General features: G+C 39.5%; 1 protein-coding gene across 1 annotated transcript; it reads right to left on the bottom strand.

Annotated features, from left to right (window-relative positions):
* Window positions 1-741: 741 nt before the first annotated feature.
* Window positions 742-25,714, bottom strand: tango2 (transport and golgi organization 2 homolog (Drosophila)). The gene is made up of 9 exons (XM_053421198.1): window positions 25,507-25,714; window positions 23,625-23,748; window positions 17,801-17,889; window positions 14,739-14,858; window positions 13,834-13,951; window positions 4,155-4,222; window positions 3,819-3,969; window positions 2,391-2,495; window positions 742-1,644 (listed from the first exon to the last, which is right to left on the bottom strand). Exons 2-9 carry the CDS (start codon window positions 23,678-23,680, stop codon window positions 1,524-1,526), a joined length of 828 nt encoding a protein of 275 aa, XP_053277173.1. The 5' UTR covers window positions 23,681-23,748; window positions 25,507-25,714; the 3' UTR covers window positions 742-1,523.
* Window positions 25,715-26,410: the final 696 nt, after the last annotated feature.

Genomic DNA, 26,410 nt, shown 5'->3' with positions numbered 1-26,410 from the left:
TTTTGTGCATATGTTTCGCGAACGCTGAACTTAACGAATCAGTTTTCATATTATTAACGTGAACGTTACGATGAACGTGAGTGAACGTCACGTTAATTTTTTTAATCATCATCGTATCATGCCATCATGAAATACCAGGAGCGGACAAGGATAAATACGTTCTTTAATTCAGTGCAAAAAGCCTCATTATAAAAATCACATTTGACATATTTACAATTTTGTATTTTTCTTTTTCCTTAATGAGGGATCCTGACATTTTCTCAGCACAAATTTAAACTTTTCATAGGAAGAAGAACAGATGATACAAATTAAAACAAGAATCATAGAATAAGTGGAAAAGACTGAGTGACTTTTGAAGAGAACAAAAGTCTGATGAAGTCTACACCTTCTTATGTTAACTTAGGAGGCTTCATAATGTGGCTTATGCGCTTTAAAATGTGACAGATGACTCATTAACTGTGGGTTGTTTAACATTTAGAGGAATCTGAAGAGCGACCTTAACCCAGACAACCACTGATGAAGTGCTTCCTCACTGAAAAAATGCCTTCATGCACAAGATGGAGGAAGTGTAGACTATAATGTACGCAAAAGAAAGATGGAAAGAAACAGGAAGCAGATGTATAACATTTCTAGCCAGCTGTTAAGTAAATGAACATGAAATGAGGTGCATGAACATGTGAAGTTATTAAAAATTAAGGTTCCTCACATTCTGAACAATTATTATACAACAAGACATGAGAGTTTAAGGGTAGTCTTTTATTGTCAAACAGCTGTAAAATGTATCACTTTACCTTTAAACTATTTGCATTTTACAATGAACTCCCTGCTGTAATCAGTACTGAGACAATAGTTGTGCAGGGTTAGGGCAGAAAAAAGTCGTTGTGACTCGTCGATGGAAATTACTGTGATTTTAAACCTGAATAAACATTCTCTAATAAAACGACTACCCTATGGAAGAGTGTACAAAATAATATGCATTATTGATATGCATATATCTTTTAACTTTTCTGGCTAATAGATGAAACTACAAATTGCAGTCTGAAGATTGTGTTTTAAGTGTGTTCACCCATGTCATGGATTTAAAGTTAAAAATCTGACACTATCAATAATAAATTAGATTGCATTCATAGAATCTTGTCAACAAAAGCATTGACTGCAGTTTTTTTAAGGATAGAAACTGGCATTTTTCAAGCAACCCACCCTCCTGTTTTGAGATGTATTTTCTAAATTATAAATGTTCTTTGGCAACTTTGCAAATTCATACATATGTATCAGAAGATGCATTTTAACATAAATTATGAACGAAATTATGAAGAAAAACACGTCATCATTGTTAAAGAGGTGGATATTGCTGCCACCTGAAAGAAAGTGCAAATGAGAGTTCATGTTCACATATAATGGTTTTTTAAAGGTCTTTTTAACTGATTTTAACTGTGTTTTACAGTTTGAGGTGATGGGGAAGGAGGGTGAGGAAAGTAAGGGTAATGCAAAAAGGCACACAGTGGGTCTCCTCCATCACGTCTTCATCCCTCCAGCTTGAATTGGAAAGAGTTGGTGCTCCATTTGCTTGTGTCGCAATTGAGCATGGTGCGTTCTGTGAAGGTCACGTTCCCTTCAGCGTCAATGAGGATTATTGTATTAGTCCTGAATGGGCAGGGACACATATAAAAATATTAAACGAATGACTGAAAATAAATCTACCTAGACATGCAGATGGCAGGAGTAACTACGGTGGCCCGAGATGCCTAACACAAATGCAAAAGCCACAATAGAAATACAGCGCTGAATTGACTACAACAGTGAGGGATGTTGACTGAATCGAGTTACTTCTTGCTGTCAAGTGAGCCGTTGTTTGGAAAAACCCGATCAAGCCAAGCGGCAAACGACGGCAGACTTGTCTTTGGTAAGCAGCTCTGCAAGTTTCATTGTCAAAATCCTTGTAGCTCAGTTCCATTGTGGTTGTGCTTCCGTCTCATAGCTGTTGCATTCTTGTTGTGTAAGTAAGTAAGATCGTCGTAAGTAACATCGTAAGTAATGCTGAGGACAAATATGATCATTAAAAGTCACATTTTCAAACTTGAGGTACTCAGTTAAACAATGTTATCAAGACAGAGGTGGAGGCAGCAGACAGTGCCTTGAGAAATTGACACTTTGACGGCTCTGGCAAAGACTGACCAGCTGACCTTTTGGCTACAGGACAGTCTCTGTAGCTTCTAATCCACTGTGGCATCACAGTCCAAACAATCCCATTTCATTTCCTTTCTGTGGAGGATTGATTACACTGGAGGTTTTTATGTACTAACACTTCCCTTCTCTTCCGTCTATGATCCTAACACAGTGCTGTCAGTGGGGGGGGGGGGGTATTGGTAGAGTGGGTGGAAGACACTGACCTTGTGCCATAACCAGTTGAATGGACAAACACCGCTGACAAAGCCTGGAGCATGGGCTTACTGTAGCCCTCACCCTGGCTCTCCTGAACAGGATCAGGTGTGTTCCTGGAAAACAACACAACACACCTCTTTAGGATCCTTTAGAGTCACATTTTATCATTCTCTGCTGTACTGTCAGCAATCACTTCACAATATATTACACTCCTGGGCTCTGGCGCCAACTTTAGTCAAGTGGACAGCGTTCATCTCTTCACGCCTGGCATGCCTTTCTGCTCATCGTTCTATTAAGCTAAATTTTATTTCTATAACCAAATCGAAATTTGCCTCAAGGCACTTTAAATAGAAGGTCAAGACCTTAATATTGACAGACAGACCCAACAGTTCCCAAAATGAGCAGGCACTTTGGCGACTGGAGAGAAAAAACTCCCTCATTAACTGGAAGAAACTTCTAGGAGGGAGATAATTTAGCAACAGTGAAACATAATGCCGTGAACATATTAGTGATCAGCCTGTATTTATATAAAGTTAAGCATGGCCAAAAATAGTCCAGTACTTAATAACCCATCAAACCACAACTTATTGTTCACATTGAACAAAAACAAGAGACGTGTAGATGAACTTTAGGTGTTAGAAGGTGAATTAGTGTGTCTTTCAGATGGAGCAAGCCTAGGTTTTTCCCCATGTTTCTATACTTTGTGTTTAAACAACAATTTACAACTTTTAAACTTAAAATAGCAGCTTCAAAATTAGTTTGATGTTACACCGACTTGGATTAGGGGAGAGTTGATGCTTTCATTCCCACACCTCACCCTGAACGTCTGTTCTTGCCAGTGGGTACAATCTCCTGAGTGAACTAGTGCCAAAGTTTAGGTAAATACTAGAGACATAAAAACAGCAGCAGCTTTTACAGCCGCAGCTCTTCAGGTTTACGAAGACGGGAATCATGGGTCAGTTGTGTTTCAGCTCAGTGAGTGGGAGTACACAGTCAGAGCCATGCTCAACACATTGATAGGCTTTGTTTTTTCACCACATGAAAAACACCAGACAAGGAGACCAACAGAATTAATCACCATGAGTGGCTGCAGAGGGCGCTGTTGCTCAGTAAAAGTTACATTGTGTTGCTTTAAGCTCATCTAAGCTAAGCTAATTAAGTTGGCAGAAGTTTACTATTAATCATAAATACACAAGAGGGGCATTTGCTTCCTTCTCTAACCATTAGAATGAGAGTAAATAACTCTAGTTCCAAAAAGTATTCCCTTAAAATTACATATTTCTGGTGAAAATAGATGTAAACACCCTCAGTGGGATATTATTAAGTCCCTCAAAAATTGTAAACCTAGAATTATTTACTAAACAGATACATATGAAGATGATTATTGGTTGTGACTCTATAGCAAGGAAATGGGTGGGTGGGTGTTCATCACTCACAGTTCCTCATTATTGAGGACATTGAGCAGCTCTTGCACCAGCCCATCACAGGACAGGGATTGGTCGTTGACAACGCTGGTGAAGTGGCGCTTGCCTTGCAGCATTTTCCTCCACGGAGTTTCCAGCAGTGAATTACTCATGCCGTAGATTCCTGCCGAGGAGCACATGAAAGATACAGACAAATGTACAGTGCGCTCTGTGACCTTGTGGCACATCATCCATCGGAGAGAAATATCAGCACTGAAATGTCTGAACAACAGGAACGGGCCATAGGCCAAGAGAGGAGAGTTAAATGTGAAAGGAACAGTTTCTACAGCAACCATATTAAAAACAGACCTGCTTTTAGATGGATGGGTTCAGGGCTCCCTCTGTTTCCATAGTAACACACAGTGTCTTGTTTGGCTCTACACAGGACACAGGAAGACAGACAATTAGAGATCACGTTTAGTGATGATTAAACCTGTTCATATCCAATTATGAAAGCGCTGGTAAGAATCATAATGTGTCTAAGAAGCTCCAAATACAGCAAGCTGTTCTAAGGAGCACTTAGGAGGGAATGATGTGAAATGAGTTCTCAGGGTGTGAGAGAATATCAATAGTGCACCACACAGTATTCTTTAATGACTGCTTTCCTGTGCAGTCCTGGAAAGCAGCATTTAAGTCTTATCCAAAGGAACAACAGGGTAACGTTAAAACTTACAAATTAGCATTGAGAAAACACCTTTCACTCCCACCACAACCATCTAGTTTAGGTGCGAGATCGCTCCTCACTTCGAGGAGATGTATTTAGTCTGAAAAATGAGTCTGAAATAGATGGCAGATGTCCTACAGGAGAGTGAATACCAGATCCTTTGAGTAGTAGAGAGAATATTGTGATGTCAATTTTATGACATCCATCCCAGTCACATCGGTCCGTCTGAAATGTGGTGCAACACTGCTTCAGCATCTGACTTGGATAGTTTCCCGGTCAAGAGCTGGCAGGACAGGAGCAGAATATGCTGCCGGTCCTGTTGCTCTGCAATAAGCTTCATTTTATGGTCTTAAAAGCCAAAATACAAATCAGGCAACTGGGGTGAAGCTGTGGTTGATAAAATATCAACATAAGTGGAAAATGTTTGCTATACAAACCATTAACAAAGATTTTGTATGTGATGTAAAGAGTGGAAACAATATCAATAATTATCGTGATAACATTTCCTCAGTGGCAATATTAAAAATGTTCGATATACATTGATATATCTCTCATACATTGTATAACCACAGTGAGAAGATATAACACATAAACCATCCACCTCAGATTTGTCAAGATTTTATGTGTTTATCAAGTAATTTTCCTTTTCTCCTCATCAAGAAGAGAAAACCATAACCTTCACTCAGGAGCAAAATCGGTCTTTAAACTTAAAATAAATATAATTGTGACATTTATCATGATGACTTCCAAAGTCCTCCGACCTCCAAATTGACTTGAATTTTCTGTCTTGATATAATTTTGGTAAAATTGCCCAGCTCTATTTCTCAAACATAAAGATGTAATGTTTGTTCATGGGGACTTTCTATTTTCAGTTTTATTTTTAAAGGCAGAAACAACTGTTTGATCAATAAGATCATATTTGGCAAAAATGATCATTAATTAAGTGAGTTGCAGAATCTGTAAGTAGGCTAGTGAGTTTTAAATGTATTCTGTAAATTTTGTTTGAGTTTTGATGCACAAGAAATATGTAACTTTGCTTGGGATTTGTTCCAAGACATGCTCATCAAAGCTTCACCTCACTGTGACAGTAAAATGATTCTCTCTTTTTTCCTCATGATCTGTTAGGTCACCTACACAGACAGACTAACGTAAGCAGAGAAGTGACGTGACAATAAAAAGCTTGAGTTTAGCGTCACCTGATCCCATCTGATTTGTCGGTACATTATCTTAATGGGGATTGTTATCTCTGACTGAGGACTGAGGGATAATATGACGACACATGCACGCTTCCTTTCATAACCTGGCCACACGTTATAAGAGATTAACACGCTCTCCTAACACCAGTTGCCTCTGTTTCACTCTTAACTGTTTGCACAAGAGCTCATCTGTCTTTTGTAAAGTTCTTGGGAGAGGGTGCTTTCTAAAATGCAGGACAAAGTTTCTCCAAGCAGTTGCAAGAGAATCCTCACAGCTGAAGTTTAGTCTCTCTGACAAAAACAAATAAAAAACAACTCAATGTTGTTGCGAGTTTAACAGTCAGAATAAAAAGCTGCCTTTTCTGTGTTCTTACGGTTCCTATGAACACAGCAGAACTGGCCAGTGTTGACTCGGGCGACAGATTTGTAAAGATTTTATATGTTTATCAAATAATTTCCCTTTTCTCCTCACCAAGAAGAGAAAACCATAACCTTCACTCACGAGCAAAAAAAAATCTGTCTTTAAACTTAAAATGAATATAATTGTGATATTTATCATGATGACTTTCCAAATTCACTTGAATTTCTATCCTGATATAATTTTGGTAAAATTGCCCAGCTCTATTTCTCAAACATAAAGATGTATTGCTTTTTCATGGGGACTTTCTATTTTCAGTTCTTTTTTTTAAAGGGCCAAACAACTGTTTAATCAATAAGAAAATATTTGGCAAAAATGATCATTAATTAAGTGAGTTGCAGAATCTGTGATGAAAAATATGAATTTCATCTACAAGTAGGCTAGTGAGTTTTAAATGTATTCTGTAAATTTTGTTTGAATTTTGATGCACAAGAAATATGTAACTTTGCTTGGGATTTGTTCCAAGACATGCTCATCAAAGCTTCACCTCACTGTGACAGTAAAATGATTCTCTTTTTTCCTCATGATCTGTTAGGTCACCTACACAGACAGACTAACGTAAGCAGAGAAGTGACGTGACAATAAAAAGCTTGAGTTTAGCGTCACCTGATCCCATCTGATTTGTCGGTACATTATCTTAACAGGGACATTGTTATCTCTGACTGAGGACTGAGGGATAATATGACGACACATTCACGCTTCCTTTCATAACCTGGCCACACGTTATAAGAGATTAACACGCTCTCCTAACACCAGTTGCCTCTGTTTCACTCTTAACTGTTTGCACAAGAGCTCATCTGTCTTTTGTAAAGTTCTTGGGAGAGGGTGCTTTCTAAAATGCAGGACAAAGTTTCTCCAAGCAGCTGCAAGAGAATCCTCACAGCTGAAGTTTAGTCTCTCTGACAAAAACAAATAAAAACAACTCAATGTTGTTGCGAGCTGAACAGTCAGAATAAAAAGCTGCCTTTTCTGTGTTCTTACGGTTCCTATGAACACAGTAGAACTGGCCAGTGTTGACTCGGGTGATAACAGTCTCCCCTCATACTTGCGTGTACACAGCCGTTGTTCAGTGGGAACCAGATGGCACTGCAATTTAAAAGGAAATGGAGGCGTCTGTAAAGGTTTCTACTCGTTGTTAGTTCTGCTGGGGGCAAACACATTGTCTGAAACACTATATTGATACTGTGCCTCAAACACTAGATCAGAAAGAGTTGGTGTCTATCTATGTAAGCACACTTTTCCTGGAATGTGCATCCAATTGACCACGGTGCTAGCAGGTGGAGGACTTCGGGAGAGATAGCTCTATTTCTTCCTATTCAAACTGGCAACACTACTGGAAGTCCCATCAGGTGCGCGGTGTGTTGATGGGAGCTGAGATGAGGGAACGGCAGGAGGTCGAGGCCAGTGGGCAGCGAGAGAACGAGGAGGGAAGAGTCGAAAAATGGCTTTTTCAGATCTCAGTCAGCAATGTAATCAGTATGCTGCCTGGGAGACGCTCTAATGAAGAGTCCTCTATGCTGAGGCGGCCGAGCAGTTTCCCCCTCGCCAGCTGTGGTGTAGTTGCCTGGAGATGGCTGGAAGAGCATTCAACATCATCAGCTCAGAATGTAGATGGGCATATTGATGGGGGGGCTCCTCTGTAATGGTAAAGTGAAAACTCCTATCCAATCACACACGTCTGTGCATGTACACCCACATATACGGGCATTACAGGAATGGAATGGAAATGAAAACTGAGGCTCGTCCATTTCTAATGATTTCTCTCCATAATACTGAATATGGCTACATGGATATGCTCTGTGAGTCGGTCTACTGCAGACCCTTTGGATATTAAATGTAATCACTTCATTTCATCTTTGTATTTTTGTGTGATGGCAAAAAAAAAAGTGTTTTGTTAGGTGAGAGTGATCTTGATCCTTGACCTTTTACCTCCAAATTCGAATCATGTCCCCCTTGAATCCAAGTGAACACTTGCACCAAATTTGAAGAAAAAGGTTTTTCTGAGATATCGGATTCGCAAGAAATGAGAGGGATAGACGTCCCTCCGGCCAAAGCTGTCGTCGGCACGGAGTCATAACAATGAACTTGATTTAATCTTTATAAATTATGCTGACATTTCAACATCAGATACTGTATTTGGCCTCAAGGTGACTTCTGACTTGAAAAATAAAACAAAGGACCATAATGTTCTTTTAGTAATTAATAATGAAATCGTATCTCATTTGACCTAGAAAAAAAGAGCCTTTATAAGATGAGACAGAAGTAAACAGTTAGGTAAGTGTAGTGGAATTCAGATCTCCTCTCTGATTAAAAAGTATGACCCAATGTTAACAAGTAGAAAGCCCAAAATCAACACTATTGATTTTTTGGGGGGAATTTTAGGGCACCTGGATTCCCTCAATTATAATGAAGGCTAAATTTGAGCTAATAACTGTGAGCATCTGACAATTCTATTCAGTAGAAATTATGTTTTATTCTGTAGGAAGTGAATGTTTCTCCATTGGTAATCTTACAAATGCCTGGAATACAAATACTCATCAGAGTTCCTTTTTTTTAATTTTGAGAGCTCATCCATCCCTGAAACCCTGGAACGTGTGCATCTGCTGCACTGCTGTTTTTCTTTTTCAGCTCAAACTAATTTCTGCCAAGAATACACCACACGGTTGTAGACCGTGAGATTGAACCAGTGCTTTATTTTTCCAGCCAGAGTTGTTTTTAAAAAAAGGCCCTCTCTGCTTGACTGAAAATGCATTAAAGGAGGCATTTCTTTGTAGGCAAACATCAGAGGAGATTTTCATTAAAATGGATCATCTCTGGCCACTGACTTAAAAGCAGGAGTGACATAAAGTGGAATCAAAACCCGACACTATAGAGAAAGACATGTTGGATATGGAGTCTTGAGAGCATCAAGCAGAGAAGATGGGAGATGAAATTTGAACTACAGTGGAGGAAATAATTATTTGATCCCTCGCTGATTTTGTAAGTTTGCCCATTCACAAAGACACAAACAGTCTATAATTTTAATGGTAGGTTTATTACAATAGTGAGAGATGGAATATCAAAAGGAAAATCCAGGAAATCACTTTAAATAAAATATATAAGCAGACATGCATTTTATCGAGTGAAATAAGTATTTGATCCCCTGCCAATAAATGGCTTAGTACTTGGTGGCAAAACCCTTGTTGGCAAGCACAGAGGTCAGACGTTTCTTGTAGTTAATTACCAGGTTTGTGCACGTATCAAGAGGAATCTTGGTCCACTCTTCTTTGCAAATCATCTCCAAATCCTTAAGGTTTCGAGGCTGTCGCTTCGCAACTCGAAGCTTCAGCTCCCTCCACAGATTTTCGATGGGATTAAGGTCCGGAGACTGACTTGGCCACTCCATGACCTTAATGTGTTTCCTTTTGAGCCACTCCTTTGTTGCCTTGGCTGTATGTTTTGGGTCATTGTCCTGCTGGAAGACCCATCCACGACCCATTTTCAGTGCTCTGGCGGAGGGAAGAAGGTTGTCACTCAGGATTTTACGGTACATGGCCCCGTCCATCTTTCCATCAATGCGGTGAAGTCGTCCTGTCCCCTTAGCAGAGAAACACCCCCAAAGCATAATGCTTCCACCTCCATACTTGACGGTGGGGATGGTGTTCTTGGGGTCATAGTCAGTATTTTTCCTCCTCCAAACACGGCGAGTCGAGTTGATGCCAAAGAGCTCAATTTTGGTTTCATCTGACCACAGCACTTGCTCCCAAGACTTCTCTGAATCATTCAGGTGATCATTGACGAACTTCAGACGGGCCTGTACATGTGCATTCTTGAGCAGGGGGACCTTGCGGGCACTGCAGGATCTTAATCCATTGCGGCGTAGTGTGTTCCCAATGGTTTTCTTGGTGACTGTGGTCCCAGCTGCCTTGAGATCATTAGCAAGCTCCTCGCGTGTAGTTCTTGGATCATTTCTCACCTTCCTCATCATCAGTGATACCCCACGAGGTGAGATTTTGCAAGGAGCCCCAGAACGAGGACGATTGATGGTTGTTTTGTGCGTCTTCCATTTTCGAACGATCGCACCAACAGTTGTCTCCTTATCACCCAGCTTCTTGCCTATGGTCTTGTAGCCCAATCCAGCCTTGTGCAGGTCTACAATCTTGTCCCTGATGTCCTTAGACAACTCTTTGGTCTTGCCCATGGTGGAGAGTTTGGAGTCTGACTGATGAATGCATGTACAGGTGTCTTTTATACAGGTGATTGGTGACTGATTGACACACAGGTGTCTTTGCTGCAGGTAACATGTTTTTTTCAGTGTATATAAGGAGTAGGAGTATTTAACCAGTCTGTGGGAGCCAGAATTGTTGATGGTTGGCAGGGGATCAAATACTTATTTCACTTGATAAAATGCAAGTCTGTTTATATATTTAATTTAAAGTGATTTCCTGGATTTTCCTTTTGATATTCCATCTCTCACTATTGTAATAAACCTACCATTAAAATTATAGACTGTTTGTGTCTTTGTGAATGGGCAAACTTACAAAATCAGCGAGGGATCAAATAATTATTTCCTCCACTGTATATATGTTATTAGCTCCACTGAGGGATGGCTCAGTGGGATGTTTTCAAAATACATGGCTGCCAGTGACCAAACCATCCATCCACTTGTAATCACATTTCAACATGGCTATTGATTATTTATCAAGGCGACTTTAAATTGAAAGGTATCACAATTAAAAACAAGTCATATATAAATCATGTAAATATTTAATGTCTCCCAAGTTTTGTATGAAATACACATTTCAAGCCATTTCAAATGAGGGTGATCGCAAACTCTTAAGAACTGAGTGGAGACACGGTTTGCTACAAAAATGACAGCACCACCACCACATCATGAATCATCTTCTCTGGTTAAAAACAATGATAAATCATCCTTTATATCCACTGCATGTAGTTATTGATCTGGAAAGAAACTAGACGTCTCATTTCCTCTAACCTGCTGGGCACACTACAGTGGAAATTAATAGGCTGGTGATGATGGCAGTGAAGACGTAGCTTTGCTTTCTGTTACTGTGTCCTCTCTATTTGTAGTTGAAGTGGCTCCGACACTTCACCACCACAACATAAACACAGACCGTCTTCAACTTGGCTGGTGTCTCATGGCCGTTGAGCGGCACCTTATTCATTAAAGAGGAATTTGAGTGCAGGCACAACTATATCTCCCGCCTCTAATATGGACATTTGCATATTCTAATGGTTTCTGATAGAAAATGACATCTAAGCAATCTATCTGCTGGTAAGTGTGGTCCTATGTGAAAAGAGAACTCACAAAGATTTCAAAGGCTGAAATGAAACGCTTGTACTGAAGCTGAGACTTCTTCTTATTTGGTGCAGATATTACAAACTTGGGACCTTTGTAAACTCTATCAAACAGCAACTGTCCTATTATAGTTTAGTAAGTGGAACTGTCACAGGAGGCCGGTCCAGGTTTGGGTTTCTCCTATAGACTGTATGGTTTCTCTGCATGATAAAACAATGTGCATGGAGGGCTGGTAGGAGTAGTACTGCACATGTAAACAGTTTGAAGGTTGGCGCTTTCTTTAATCAAAATCGAAAGAAAGAAAACTGGATTTAAGAGTGGGTTTCTGTTTTCTAAAATAAACTTGAAGGCCCAGGACCATTTTTTTTATATTAGCTTTCATAATCACCTTTGTTTGGTCCGGACCTTCTGACTCCATCAGTTTAGTTTACTCCAAATTAACAGGTGTGAAAGGCACTTCCGACCCCGGTCTATACCCAAGGACCAAAACTTAGTCTGAAAGAGGTGTTCTTAGTCCAGACCAGATCAAACTGAGTCATGGTGCATCTACAAACCACTCAATGTCAAGTATTGGTAGACGCAGCCCACGTAGGCGATGATGATGAGGTACATATTTCATACAAAATTATTTAGTGTAATCCTGTAATTACAATGTTAAACCAAAACTAGGCAAGAGACAGATTGTGATTTATGAATATGGGCTATACAAATAAAATTTGATTGATTGATTGAGACAATACAGCGAGGTGAGAGAGCTCTCAGTTGTCTTCTTCATTCTTATCAGTCACATGCCGAACGGGAGGATTAAACAGAGAGGAAAACTCGCAATGGGAAAGGAGTCAACGTCTTTTTAAAATCGGGTTTACCTGCATTTAAAAACCCTGCATATACACTGTACCTGCACATTTTTTAGCAAAAGAGGTATTTGTCTTGTCTGTACAAATGTCTTAACGGCTTGATCTGAATATTTCTCCTCAAACTTGTAATCTTAGTGACAAACTAGCTCTATACTGCAATGCAAGAAAAATGCTTCTACTCGCAACATTAACTGGTGTGGACTTTTCGCAGAGACATTAAGCTTTAGTCTTTAATTTAAGTATGTATGTATCAAGTCCATATTTAAGACCTTCTTTACTGGGTTAACATTTAACAACAATTTGGAAACATTGACCTCTGGGAGTTAGTTTTATCATATATGCTTTGCCAGAATGTATGTTTCTGCTCTGCCTCAGATTGAGTGCTGCTCCTGTGTGATCCTGGCTGGGTGTGATCTCCTGTTCTCTGCATCTCTCTACATGCAGTTCTTTGTGCTCAGGCAGCTCAGCAAGCAGCCCAGTCTGACAATGCACTATGTCCTTTGGTTTCAGGCTCACCCTGCTGCACCTTACTAGTTGTATACCAGTTTTCAGCACTTATTGTTGTAGGCAGCCCAGTCAGCACCACCTTTGTCTTTTGTTTTTATTTGTGCCTTTGTCTGGATTCTGCACATCTGAGGCCAAATTCTCCAAAACTGAAACAGAAAGATTGGCTGCAGCTTTCAACTTAATCATAGTTTTTACCTTTTAAGACCCTGTGGAAACCCTTAACCCTGTTATTAAAAATAATCCACCAATTGAACCTTATACCTGTGTAGAACTAATAGAGATGCTAACCCTGTAGGAGAAGGTATATACAAGCATAAGTAAATCCCCTTTGAGACGGATCCTGCTTGAGGCCATGTTAAGAGGATGAGATGATTTTTTTTCTATCTCCCCCAGCAGGGATACAGTTTGGTTGCGATTTGTGTTAGAGCTGAACAACAAAACTCTTGCTGAGAAAACTGAGATCTGCTTCGATGATAGAGGGGCCTATCTCAGAGCGCACTGATCCCACTTAGATTTTTCTACCTTTACTCGGTCGCCAAATTCAGTTATTTCAGGCCACTGAAGCAGACAAGGGAAAAAAAGGATTTATTTTTTAATGATGTCTAGTTTTTCTTTGTCTGAAACTCTGAAATATGTGCAGGTGTTTCTTCAGAACTTTAATGTTGACTCTTTCACAGCTCACAGCTTTTCACGAGATGAAGACGCTGCCTCAAGGTAAGAGTGGGCCAGAACTCAGCTGAACAGAGCGACAACCTTATTCTCGACAACTTGAAAAATCTTTGAGTTAAAAACCTACCGTGTGCAGGAATGTGCCACTGTCTCTGGTGTGTCCACCATAAGAAGTCACCTCGGGACACCCACGCAGTAAAACAAAGAACTCCTCTTAATGTCCGGCAGCCTTTAGAGGCCGTATTACATGTTTTTCCCGCTTTAATAAACAGTGGCTATTTTATACCAAAAACTTGGTGAATAGACTCCGAAAATGTAAAAAATAATTTGACCCAGCTTTATCAGTGAAAGGTCCATTTCACCACATCCTTCACTTACTTGAACTCTGCTGTGATGAGGTTGAAGCCATTGTACAGTTGGCTTTCTGATGACACCTTCTTCAGGTAGGAGTAACTGTCCCAATCCTTTTCCATAAGGTAGTTGGACACTAGAAACCCTGCAGAAAATCCGCAGAACAAAGAAATGGTTCTTAATTCATGCACTCAATAAACCTGAACAAATTACTACATGATCGATGTATTTAACTTTCAGAAAAAAATTATTTCATGGGATCCTTAAAAGTTAGGGTCAGGTACCAAACCTGTCAGAGCCTCCGATGAGATTTCTAGTCGGCTAAATATCTAATAATAATGACTTGGCAACAACTGCAGCCAATCAGAGTGCACGATGAAGTGATGGTGGTGAAGGTACCTGTAGTGGTGAGGGGCCCCCAGACCTTTGTATATTGCTTTTATACGAGGTACAATATAAATGAGTTTGGTCGTGGGCTAAGTTTGAGCCCAAAAATTTGTAAAAAAGTAACATTTTATTTGATAAAATATAAGTCATTTCTCCTGAGTTATTAACATGACTATGTCGACCCTGCAGCTTGTTCAACTCACAGTGAGTCAGTGAGTCAATGGAGAGCTTAAAGCTCTTGTCACTCAACACAAACAATGCTCACTGCAATATGACATTTTAGTCATGACAGAGAAAATGAAGTACCAAAAAAGGTTCCATCTGTTACAAGTGCTGTATTAGTTCAAATCTGAAATGTACCCCACCACCAAATGGCTCTTAGATGATAAATGATGGATCACATCTAAATGTACAGTGCCATCTTACTCAAATTGCATGAGTATACGTAATACATAAGGAACAGTTCAATTATCAAGTAACTGGTGTGAGTGTAAGTAGGAATTTGAGCTGTGTGAGTTAACACTAGACATTCCTGGCGGGCTCACCTCGTCCCTGTGCGTCAGGGTTGGGATGTCCTTCCATGTAGTTTGTGATTACAGCCAGCTTGCCCTTCTTGTTGATCCCCAGCCATGATCCTCCCTCCTTACCACACTCCAGGTCCAGGCCTGTGTTACACAGATGTAGCAATACGTTATTATATTGATGAAAAAAGGTGGAAACAATATATCAAATAAAAAAATCCTAATGTCACTGTGGCGGATGAATACATGTCTCCTCCAAACTACAAACCGTTCCCCCAAAATGCAACACCCAGTCACATTCCATTCAGAAAAGTCATTATTCATGTTTTTTGGAATTTTTCCCAGAGATTTAAGAAACCTACATCATGATCAACACAGGTAAGTTCCCCAATAAAATTACAGTGGGTAATTTTCAATTATGTTTTTAGAAAAATAACTAATTTAGTGATAATTATAGAGAATATTGTGTTGGATTTGTCGACTTTTAATCATTTAGTAGAATTAATTGCATTTTTAATCAAAACAGAAAAATACATTAATGTGGAATGGGCAAGAATACAAGTAAATCAGTCAAAAAGAAGGTTTCCAGTAATGAAACCATAATGGTAAATTATTTTAAATAGAGATTTCCTATTTCTTTAGTATTTAACACCTTATTGCATAACTCTTTACAAGAAACGTTATAACAAACTGGTTAAGTATTAACCTAACATTGACCTCAATCTCATAAAGTGTTTTTTTGTGTCCATTTGCTATTTCATTGCCAAGGCCCCAATCAGACGAACCCTCAGTCTGCAAGCTTTGAAGCAAAGCATCCTTTCTTGAACAAGTTAAACTATCCTGCATTAAGATACATTTGATAAATAAAAAGGTTAACAGATGATGTCATCTTCCTGGACAGTCACTTACATTAAAGCATTAGGGCAAGAATATGAGGTATACATCATTTAATATATCCTTTGATTGAAGTAGCACCATGTAGAGCTTTGGCAGTAATGAAATAAAAAATCAATCCATCCGTTGATCAGTTGTTTTCTTCCCACTTTCCTCTTCTTCATTTGACACAGAAAAAGAATAGCCCTGCTCGTCTGCTGCACTTCCTGCTGATCAATAGAGACGGGTCCACTTACACTGACAGTGACCAAGGGGGCCAAACGATCGTATTCTCCTGGGGGCTAGATAGAAGGCTAGCCTGATCCCACTGGGAGCTATAGCTTACTTCCCTCCTCGTCATGCTATATCTCCTCTGCCCACCTCCACCACCCACCAACCCGCCCCACATATAAGGCAGAGCCATTTATTCCTGTCACATTGCATAAAAGCAGCCATCAATTCAGGGCCCACTAGTGGAGTCCTGACCCCTCTGTTATAGAGGGGAGAGGAGGCTGATGAACAACGAGGCTATCTCTACGCTTCCTCCTTCAGCAGGAAAAAGGGATGATTGATTTCCCCTGCTTGGCTATAATGTGTATTGGACATCAATCAATTAAATATAGTTTACTAAGGTTGGACATGTCCTGTGACACAGCGGGGGGTGTTTTGGATTCTGAGATGCAGGACACAGATCCTTCCTTGGTTATTGAAAGGTGTTCAGCCTTGAATAAAGCTGTATTCGAACGCCACATCTGCAGCTTTTTCAAATTATCACTGAGCCAAAAAATGTTTCATCGAGCTTATGATACCGTCTACATTTACCACAAATCCATCGAAATCAATTAAACTGCTTATCCACTTCTTGGTTTTGTAGTGTTTTATATGCAAATGACAACTGTTTTGGTCTGGTCTCCCTTGCAATAGAGCCTTTCCAACTATATTGAGACTGAACTACTTAAAGGAGACATAAGATGCTTTTTCACTTTTTCTTTCTTCAAATGTGTGATATAGATTTTTTTGTGTATGTAAAAGATCTGCAAAGTTAAAAGCCCAACATCTGCGATAAAGGGAGCTCCTCTACTCTCCAGAGAATACTGCTACTTAAGCCCCCGAAATACCTCGTCAGTAGTCGATGTTGTCAGCTGATACTGATTTTACATGACATGCCCCACATGTGCATAATGCACCCCTAGTGGCCAGTCGGGCACAGGCCTTAACAAAGCAAAGTAAAGCAAGAGTGGAGGCCAACATTTCTTCATGCACTGGAAGCAGTTGACTAATCAAAACACAGTGGGACAGTTGGCTAAACAGAACAGGCTGCTCATTTTCGGGAGGGGGCTTCAGGGGACACAAGCGAACTCTACAGATGTTTTCAGAAAAAAAATTGGGTCCAGACATTTTCCAGAGTTTAGCTTTCACGTATGAAGAACACAGGAGAAGATAGTTCAGATCAGACATGTTCACAACAAAAGGGAAACATCCGGAAGAATGGGTAGAGCAAGCAGGAGGCCGGGCATAGCCTGGTGTATCAAATCAGCAGCTGAAATAATGTTCTTTTGGTTACAGTACATCAGCACCGGCATCAGCTTTTATGGCTAATGGCTCTCGAATCTCAATGTCTTTTCAAAGATCTTCGCCAGCGCCTACGCGCATGGATCCTCTTTTTCATACTGAGATATTAGTTTTTTCCGTCTGTTGCTTGTTTGAAACATCATTGATACACCTAATCGCTCGCTGTGGATTTTCCAGAAATGTTCTGCTATTCTCACATGGGTTAAGTCGGACATTTTACAAGGGAGCTGGCAGGAAAAGTTCTGAAAATATCTGGAGCAACTGAGTCAGAAATTTGCATTCTCACATACAGCAACTGGAAAATTTCAGGAAAATTTCCATATTTCTGTGCAAGTCTGAAAGCAGCTTGAGAGTTTCAGAGAGAGAGGCTTAAAAGAGGAGATGCAGCAATGTAGTCAGAGGAAAGTAATGCTATTTGAACATTAGAGCATGTCATTAGTTATGTAATAATTTAATTTAATAATAAATAAAATGATGGACCTGATTAGGAGCATATTATCTCTCCTTATGAATCCTGCACAAGCACAAGTAACAGATCTAACTTTCTTTTATGTTTATGTATCTCTCGTTCAGAAGACAAATTAAATTATTCATTCAGTGCACTTTGCTATGGCGAGATGGAATCAAATGTACTGACTTACCACTGAGGATATCACTGTTGGTTCCCCAGTAGTCTGCAGCTTTGGATGGCCTGTTGTAGAACTCATCTCTGTTTGCAGCCAAAATCAGCCTGTGGAGATGGAAAAAGAGGTCAGAGAAGCTGTTTTTATTACTGTTCCTTCTGCGAGTCGTGTTCATCTGCTCTTGAAGAAGAGTTATTACAGAGGGTCAACAGTGGTTCGAATAGGAGATCCATCACCGGCGACTCATTCATCACAAACACATACATCCCATCCTTTATATCTTCCTTTCTAGCTGACAATATATCATATATTTGTATCAAATCTCTCTCTCTCTCTTCAAAGATTATTCAGGGGTCATGAGAACATTATTCTTCCTGTTACATCTGTGCTCTATCTGTGACCCATGTAAACCTTTCTAATCATCAGCAATCATTTAAGCTGTTGTATTCTCTATTGTCATTAAGCACTTGAGTGTAATTTCAAAATTTTGTGTAATTACTCATCCTTCTATAACATTCCTCCTGACACTAGGCCATTGTCTTACCGGTAACGATTTACACAGGTGATCATTAGACAGATGTTGATGTTGGACTATAGGTTTCCCAGCTTGATAAAAGCCCTTAGATGTATTCAGGAGCCTTAAGAAAAGTACTTTTACACAAAGGGTGCAATAGAATTCACCCTCTTTTGACACAAGTACAGATACTTTCAAAGTATGAAAGTAAAAAGTACCCCTCTAAGTGCCATAATCAGCCTCAGATGAGACTCGTGTCACATTAAAATAGTTCAAAAATGATTTAACTTAAATCACTCTTAATTCAAATCAAACAAAAAAACAATATACTAAATATATAAATATAAAATTGATACATAAACAATTGTCCAGGAGGAAATGTGAAGGCTATATGGAATGTAGTATTTTTTATTGAAATAATGCCAATGATAGGGAAAGTTTTGTTGCCCTGATTTGTTGGGGACGTTGTTGATGTTATCAGATTGTTCACTTTCTTACATGTTGTTACTCCTTGTCTCAGACATATGTGCTGTGCCTCTTCTACACGGTTGAGTCTTTGTCTCCTGTCTGTTTTATCTTGATATGTCCTTTGCATTGTGTTGTGATGTTTTGTATGATATACACAAATGGATATATAGCAAGAAATCATCTTCTCTATGTTAGTGTCCATTCATGTTAAAATATCTCTTGATATTAGGGGAGAGCGTGGCCTAGGGGATAGAGCGGGTGCTCTGCAACAAGAAGGTTGCCGGTTCGAATCCCACTCTATCCCGTCTGCATGCCTAAGTGTCCTTGGCAAGATACTGAATCCCTAAATGGCCCCTCATAAATGCTGAGTGTTCTAAAAAAAAAAAAAAGTAAGTCGCTTTAGATAAAAGCGTCAGCTAAATGACATGTAATGTAATGTAATGATATTGGGAAGGCAGCGCTCCACGATGCAAGAATAAATACCTTCAAATACCTTCAAATACATTAAAACAAGAGTAACCAGCATGTTTTGAAATTTCAAGGAGTAGAAAGTACAGATACTTGTGTTAAAATGTAAGAAGTAAAAAGTCATCACAAATAACTATAACTCAGGTAGATGAAAGATATCTGAAAAATCTACTTAAGTAAAGTACCAATGTAACTGTACTTTATTACTTCCCACCTCTGCTTTTACATCATAAATTGGCTGACCCGGATGCAGAGGATATGAAAGGGGAAGATGAAGGAGCAGGGTGCACTTTTGATGATGACCAAAGGAAAGAGGATCAAAAAGAAAAAGTGAAATAAAAGAAGAACTTGATCCAAGTAACTTTGGTGAACTGACCGTGTCAGTGTAATACAAAAGCATGATTCAGATGTTTGTTTTTTTAAATCAATGTTTATATATACTATGACCACTTTCCACTTTTCGTTTTAAAACCAATGAATGCCTGTACATTGTGTTCTTTATTTCAGTGTATTATGAAAAATGAGTGATGTGCACAAGGTTCATCACATGATACTGTAACTAAACACAGCATCAGTTCTGATGTCAGGATATTAACTGAAATATTCAGCTTGGACCAACTTAATGGTCTGATCTCATAATCAAAAATCGTATCTTATAAATTCTCACATTTAAATTACTTTAAATATTATTTTCTGTTAAACCCCACTGACTGACGGGTTTAACAGGTTTAGTGGGTGACTCAGGTAAAGAAGCTTGTGTTCTCTCGATGCGGCTGCAGGTTCAGTTCCATTTACCAAATCTCTCCCCTGTTGTCTCTCCCCCTTTCACGCTTAAACTCAGATTGAATGGTGCAACCATAAGAAATCGTCTTGAATATTTCACAAAGAGTAAACATCCTTTAGCTTCACTGTAGTTAACATCAGAACAGAATGACAATGTGGGAAAAGATAGTTTGTCCAACCTTAAAGCTACTCTGTGAAAAAAAACACACTTTGATATAGAAGATTAAAACCATATGAAATTGTTAGCAGAAATCTGTGACAGATTTAATCTAAATCACCAAATTTTCCTCTCATTTGGCGAAGCCTCGCAGCTATATCCCCCGCAGGTGTTATATACAACTCTAAATCTTTTGTTTTTATTACCAAAGCAAGGTTACAACACAAACACTTCTACAGACCACAGTAAACAGCATACACATGAGTGTGATCTGATTCATAATAAATCACCTTGAATTTGACTCAAGTCTGACACAGTCACCAGAGTGTGAGCTGTGTTCTTACTCAGGATGTCAGTGACTACTGTATATATACTTCAGGCCAATAATGGCTTCAAATTACATGGTGAGCTTTACCTAATCAACGCCTTTCTGCTACTGTCAGTTGTGAACCAACGATACATAACACCAATAGGTGGCTTTACACCCTCTGTCAACATCCTATAGCCTATTATTAACACAACAGCATACACACTGTATGTTTATTAAAGGTTCCTCCTGCTCGTCTCCTGTTCAGCTGTTATAAAACAGAACAGAAAAACTATTGACTTTGCTTGAAGGAAGAGATGATCTCTCACTGTTGCATCATGTGAGCATGAATTCACGATTCAACAGAGTATTATGGACTTATGTACTTGATGGTTGGTAAGCATATAAAAGGTATATCAGAAATGATGAATAATAAATTTACCAATGGAACTAACTGATTCACATATATGGAAGAATAGTTTAAGGTTATGAGGATTTAAACAGTGCAGAGAGGCACTTAAAAGACCCTTTCAGAAAACACCACAGGGCAGACAAAAGGGCACATGAAATTTATTGACCTCTACAATCGCTGAGTATTTCCTCTGAGCTTGGCAATGGTCCCCCTATTAATCTTTCAGGATGCGAGTGTGGATCCTGTGTAAGAGCAAACCGATTAACTAAACTGACCTAATTGGGGTCGACCTCTGTGCGTCGAAGGATAGTGGCTGCCTGTTCCCATGGTACTGAGGGACACGGAAACAAAGCTAACACTAATGATGCGGCACAAGCGGGAGCATCTGCAAACGGATCCTGAGGGGGAAATAACATACGCAGCTCGGATCACAGTGACAGTCGGCCAGCTGCGTAATGTAAGAAGGATGGTAAGCAGCAGAGAGGTATCAAAGCTGTGCATGAATACTCAACTCTTTTATTTCCCAATCAACTACCACAGTGGCAGCAACAACTGTTGGTTTTGGATTTATCTTTTCAAGAATATTCCTGATTTCCAAATGAGCTTTCCTTATTATTTTGGTCAACAGATCGCATTCACATCATGTAAAATTTCCATTTGATCATCCAGCTGTTCCTAGATACGGCAATTTTGGAAAATACAATTTAATGAAAATATCTGCAGATAGTTATTGCCCCCAGAGGAAAAACTTTGAGGTGACCATGTGACTTTTCCTCTAGCCTAACCATTACTAGATGGCAGGATACAGTACCAAATGAGTGAGAACTTAAGACTCTGGAAAGGTCACAAAAGTCGTTTGTGTTTATCCTCTAGGGAACATGACAAAATATTTATATATATATATATATATATATACAAAGGTTGTGGACCATCGCTCTCTGTAGTATAATTCATGCTGGGTACATTCATGTTCTCAGGAGGAACAAATCTTAACATTTAACACTGTCCTTGAGCTTCCTTTACGAACCATTGTGGGGCCAAAAATGTCAACTTGCTTACAACATGCATCATAATTTATCTAGCAGATTTACTTCTATGGGAGAGACAGGTGTATCCCCAATGTTGCAAAAACTCTCTAAAATCGGGTAAACGTTTGCTCTGTTCATCACTTTTGTCTTGTTGGGTGCAGTGAACATTGCATGTGGAGCATATCTAAATAACGCTGATTTGACTAAGGGCTATAATAACACTACAATACTGCCTGGTTGACTGCAGCACAGCTCTCACCCTGACATTCTGAAAAAGGCTGGAAACTTGAGTTTGAATCTCAGCATGTGGTTAATCAATGATTCATTTGTGCTGAACATGCAGTCGTTTCACCCCTGAAGATACACTCTTGTCATTTTGTGCCGTGGGAGTGTAATAATTGTACTTAATGAAACTTTAATCTCGCTTCAGTCCAATTTTGTCCAAGTTTCCTACACATTTCTTTTGATTAAGACAGCAACATGGCACAGGGAACCTAATTCTGCAACTGAAGTAATCACATTAGGACACAGCATGTTTCACCTTTCCCCAGGTTCAGGTCTGAGTCAGCACTCAAAACACATCTCCACTGTGATATCCTCGGGCAGGGTGGGACACCCAGAGGGAAGGACAGAGATGGAGTGAGACCAGGTAGAGAGATTGGGATATTAGGTCCAGCTTATTATATATAATAAGATGGACTTACACCACTATACAAACCACTTTGACTGCTCGCAGTGAGGTGGTCTGTGTGATCCACTGAAATATGTCATCCTTTACAGCAAGAGGAGCATGTGGATGTTGTAGAAAGATTTATTCAGCACTTTAAAATGTTTATATTTCAGCTAAATTTGCCTTGTTTTCTGTATTATTATGTGGAAGATATGACAGGTGGGGCTCTGCATTGGTAGTTATGCCATTCCATTAGCAGTCATGTCGCTGTCCAAAACTAGATAGATAACAAATTAGATATGAAACATCTATATAAAAAAAAACTGCAATTTTTTTCCCCCTTTAACTCAACTGTTAATATGCTGCGGTCTGTGACCATTTGCACATCAGCTCAGTAGCAGACTGCATATTCCTAGAATAAGATAAAACAGGGAGCATTGCAGCACTGTCAGGGAATGACAGCAGTGATGTCAAGACTTGAAATGACTGGATTTAGAAACCTTACCGGTTTTCCCACATGTTTATTTTCTATTTATTTTTTAAGTTTCTAAACTTTCTGTAGCCAAACGTCAGCTGCATGTTCCAACACCTCATTGAAGCTATGTGAGTGAAACATTCAAACCCAGCACTGTCTTTTATAGCAGAGTCAACAGAAAATAAATAAGACCTGACATATTGAGCATGTTTAAAAAAATTGTCTCACAAAATGTATGCACTTCTACATTTTAAAGATTAACATTTACCTTTTGAAGATAATTAAATTTTGTAACACATAGTTTTCATCATCTGACTGATTCTGGTGAGCATTTCCTGTTCTTTACACATCAGCTGTAGCTACAGTACTTCAAGGTGGCTGTTAATGAACTTAAGCTACATTTTCGGAAAAAAACAACCTAGTGCATTACCTGGTCTTTCTGGAGCATGATCGATCATATTTTTCCTTGTAAGTGCTTTCTTTTAGAATTCCCTTTATTCTACTGCATGTGCTGTAGCGCAATGACTCTCAACATATAATCAAAGGGTTAATTGTCCTACCTGTAGGCATTTTTGGAAGCAGGCCGGGGGTCAAACTTGAAGAAGATTATACACATCGATGTACCGGTAGATTGCCGACAGGGTTTTCAGTCAGTCCGCATCTGCTTCCAAATCTCAGTCACATCTGGCGAAGAGAAGCAATCAGAAAAAGAAAAGAGTAAAAACCTGTGGTCACTGGTGTTGTATGGAGACGGCAGCATGGGGGTGTGGTGATAGAAATTATATCAGATGTTAAACATGATCATGAGACCGAGTCGGGTCCGTTCAAATCGTATTATATACAGATGGAGGTCTAACAGCCGTTGGAGTCATTCATGTGATATTGTTACAAAAGGTTTTTTGACATTCTTGATTTGATACGAATCAGCAGGTTCAAATTTGCTTTGCATCTTGTGGCTTGACTGGGACCAATTTAGACTGCAGTCAGTCTTGACTTTTGATTGGCTGAATGGTTAATGTGCTGCCTGTGTTTAGTTGGTCTTTTGTTGAAACTACTCCCACAGCTTGAGTGGACTCTTCAAGAAATAGAAGGAGACACACTAACAGCAGCTTTAGGCGTTTCCAATTGGGCGATCTGACCATTTTTATTGTGATCAATCTTAAAGACATCCATGATCTACTGTTAAAGCAAACTACAGAGATTGTCACATTGTATGATGTTTACTCTATCTAACCTACAGTAATTACATAGATCCACATTACGAGAGCGATGCGTAGAACTTTTGGTTCATCGGCACAGCCATCTAGGCTATTTGAAAAAACACAAAGTGGGCTAGGAGACGAAAAGCTAACAGGACTTGACGTGGGTAGTGTAGAGGTTCCGGTATGCCCAGATATTTCTCAAAACTGTAAACTTTGAAGACCAAGGACCGCCCTTCCAAAGGTTATACAACAAATCTGTTCAGCCACGTTAAAATGAAGCATCTGGAGTAAAATGCAGTGTTACAACAGCACAGTCTGTATTTCATGAGGTCCTGAAACAGTTGACACAGGCTGACAAATTAGAGCAGTCGACAAACAATGATAAATACAGCAAACAGATGGGAAGAGGTGCGTGAGGCGGCCACATTCTATCAGCTGAGGATATGGAACCTTTGATGCAATAATGAGTTTCAAATGGTGGGAACAGCTAAGTTCTCAGGCTGCTTTGAGTCTGGATATTCTCGAGAGAAAATTTTGAAACTGGGACGAAAGATTGCAATTCAGATCGAAGATCATCGCTGTGCTAAATACATTTCGAAATTGTGGGAAAGATCAGCCCTCTACCACTTCTTAGAAAGTCAATCAGGCGGGACAATACTTGACAATTTTAGTAAACACAAAGTGCGTACTTGGCTGTAGGGCAATCAAATGAATAATCGGGATTTATGTTGTGTGAGAACAGGCTCAGAATGGCAGGTGTTAAACATAGAATCCCAAGGTTTCATTTTATCTTTATCTTTGTTGCAACGGTGAGGAGTACAAAGGTAGAGATGAAGTAACAGCAGCTCAGGCGCTCAGCCACTGATCACCATGTCATTTCACGATGGTCTAGGCAGGGAACAATAACCATGTGATGGGAGCAGGCTGCTAGATTAACACAGCAACAGTTATAACACTGAGTTCCACAATTGAGTAGCTATGCAGCCAGCTATTCTTAGATACTAGCTAAAGAGCGTGACCACTGTGTGTTATGTAGGAGGCTGAGAGAACTGGGAGTTGACCTGCAGCCCGACATGAGGTAAAATAATACAGGTTCACCGACACCTGGTTCTAACTCCACCAGCAAACTTGTGTCAGCAGAACTTGGTAACCTGCTCAATAACTAGCTCACGTTAGCATTGCTGCAGCCAGTCATGTAAAGGTGAGGAACAGACGAGGAAAGAGAAGTGAAGATTCTTACCTAGCTGCAATTATACCCGCCACAATAACCTGTAGATGATGTTAGATGAGCTGCTGGATCAGCTGTCCTCTGACTGACTGAACTTCCTGTCTCTCTGCACTGTTGTTGACAAAGGAAGTGTTCAAACAGGGAGTCATCTCGATTTGTATCTCTGGTCAAGCTTCTTCAGAGCGTGTGGGGCTGATCTTCACTGCGGTGTCCTGAATCCCGCCCACCCCGGCACTACAAGTGCTTAAACCGAGTGCTCTTTCCACAGGGCTCTGAAGTCCACTGTGATTGGTCGGATTGTGCGATGAGCTTAACAGAGAACACTTTAACTTCCGGTTGATTGTTTGCTTTCAGAATAAAAGCGGCAATAAATAAATTGTTTTTAATAAGATATACTGTATATTTTCACCAACTCGCTGTTTGGTTGAGGCTGCATGATTATCTCAGTGTCCAAGTCAGGGTTTTTTCTGATAATGGGTGCATTAACTTACACTGTGGCTTTTAAAAAAAGAGTATGACTGCAGCCATGAGGTTGAAGCACCAGATTCAATAACAACTTATGATCAAACTACTATCTCACTGAGTAAATCTGCCCAGAGATTTGAGTTTAAGTTATTTTGTATTACTTTAAAGTCTGCTCTTGTTTCTTTTGAAAAGTTTTACTTTGAAAAAACAGACGTTTCCTTTTATGTTTTTGCTGACTTGACAATGCACCTTACCGGTAAATTACTATAACAATAGATATGTTGAGAATAAACAGCAAAAGGGATGGAAGACAATAAATAAATAAAATAGAAATAATGTGACTTATTCATGTGAATAAAAATCATATCCTAGGTTTGTGGCATTTCAAAATGCCTTTATAAAATAATACCTATTCTACATCCAAGCATTACATATTAACCACATCAGAACA

This window comes from Pleuronectes platessa, chromosome 4, assembly GCF_947347685.1.
Source record: "Pleuronectes platessa chromosome 4, fPlePla1.1, whole genome shotgun sequence".
In the NCBI taxonomy this organism is placed as follows: domain Eukaryota; kingdom Metazoa; phylum Chordata; class Actinopteri; order Pleuronectiformes; family Pleuronectidae; genus Pleuronectes; species Pleuronectes platessa.
Note: the sequence above shows the minus strand (reverse complement) of the source record. Positions and strands in the feature narration are given on the sequence as shown.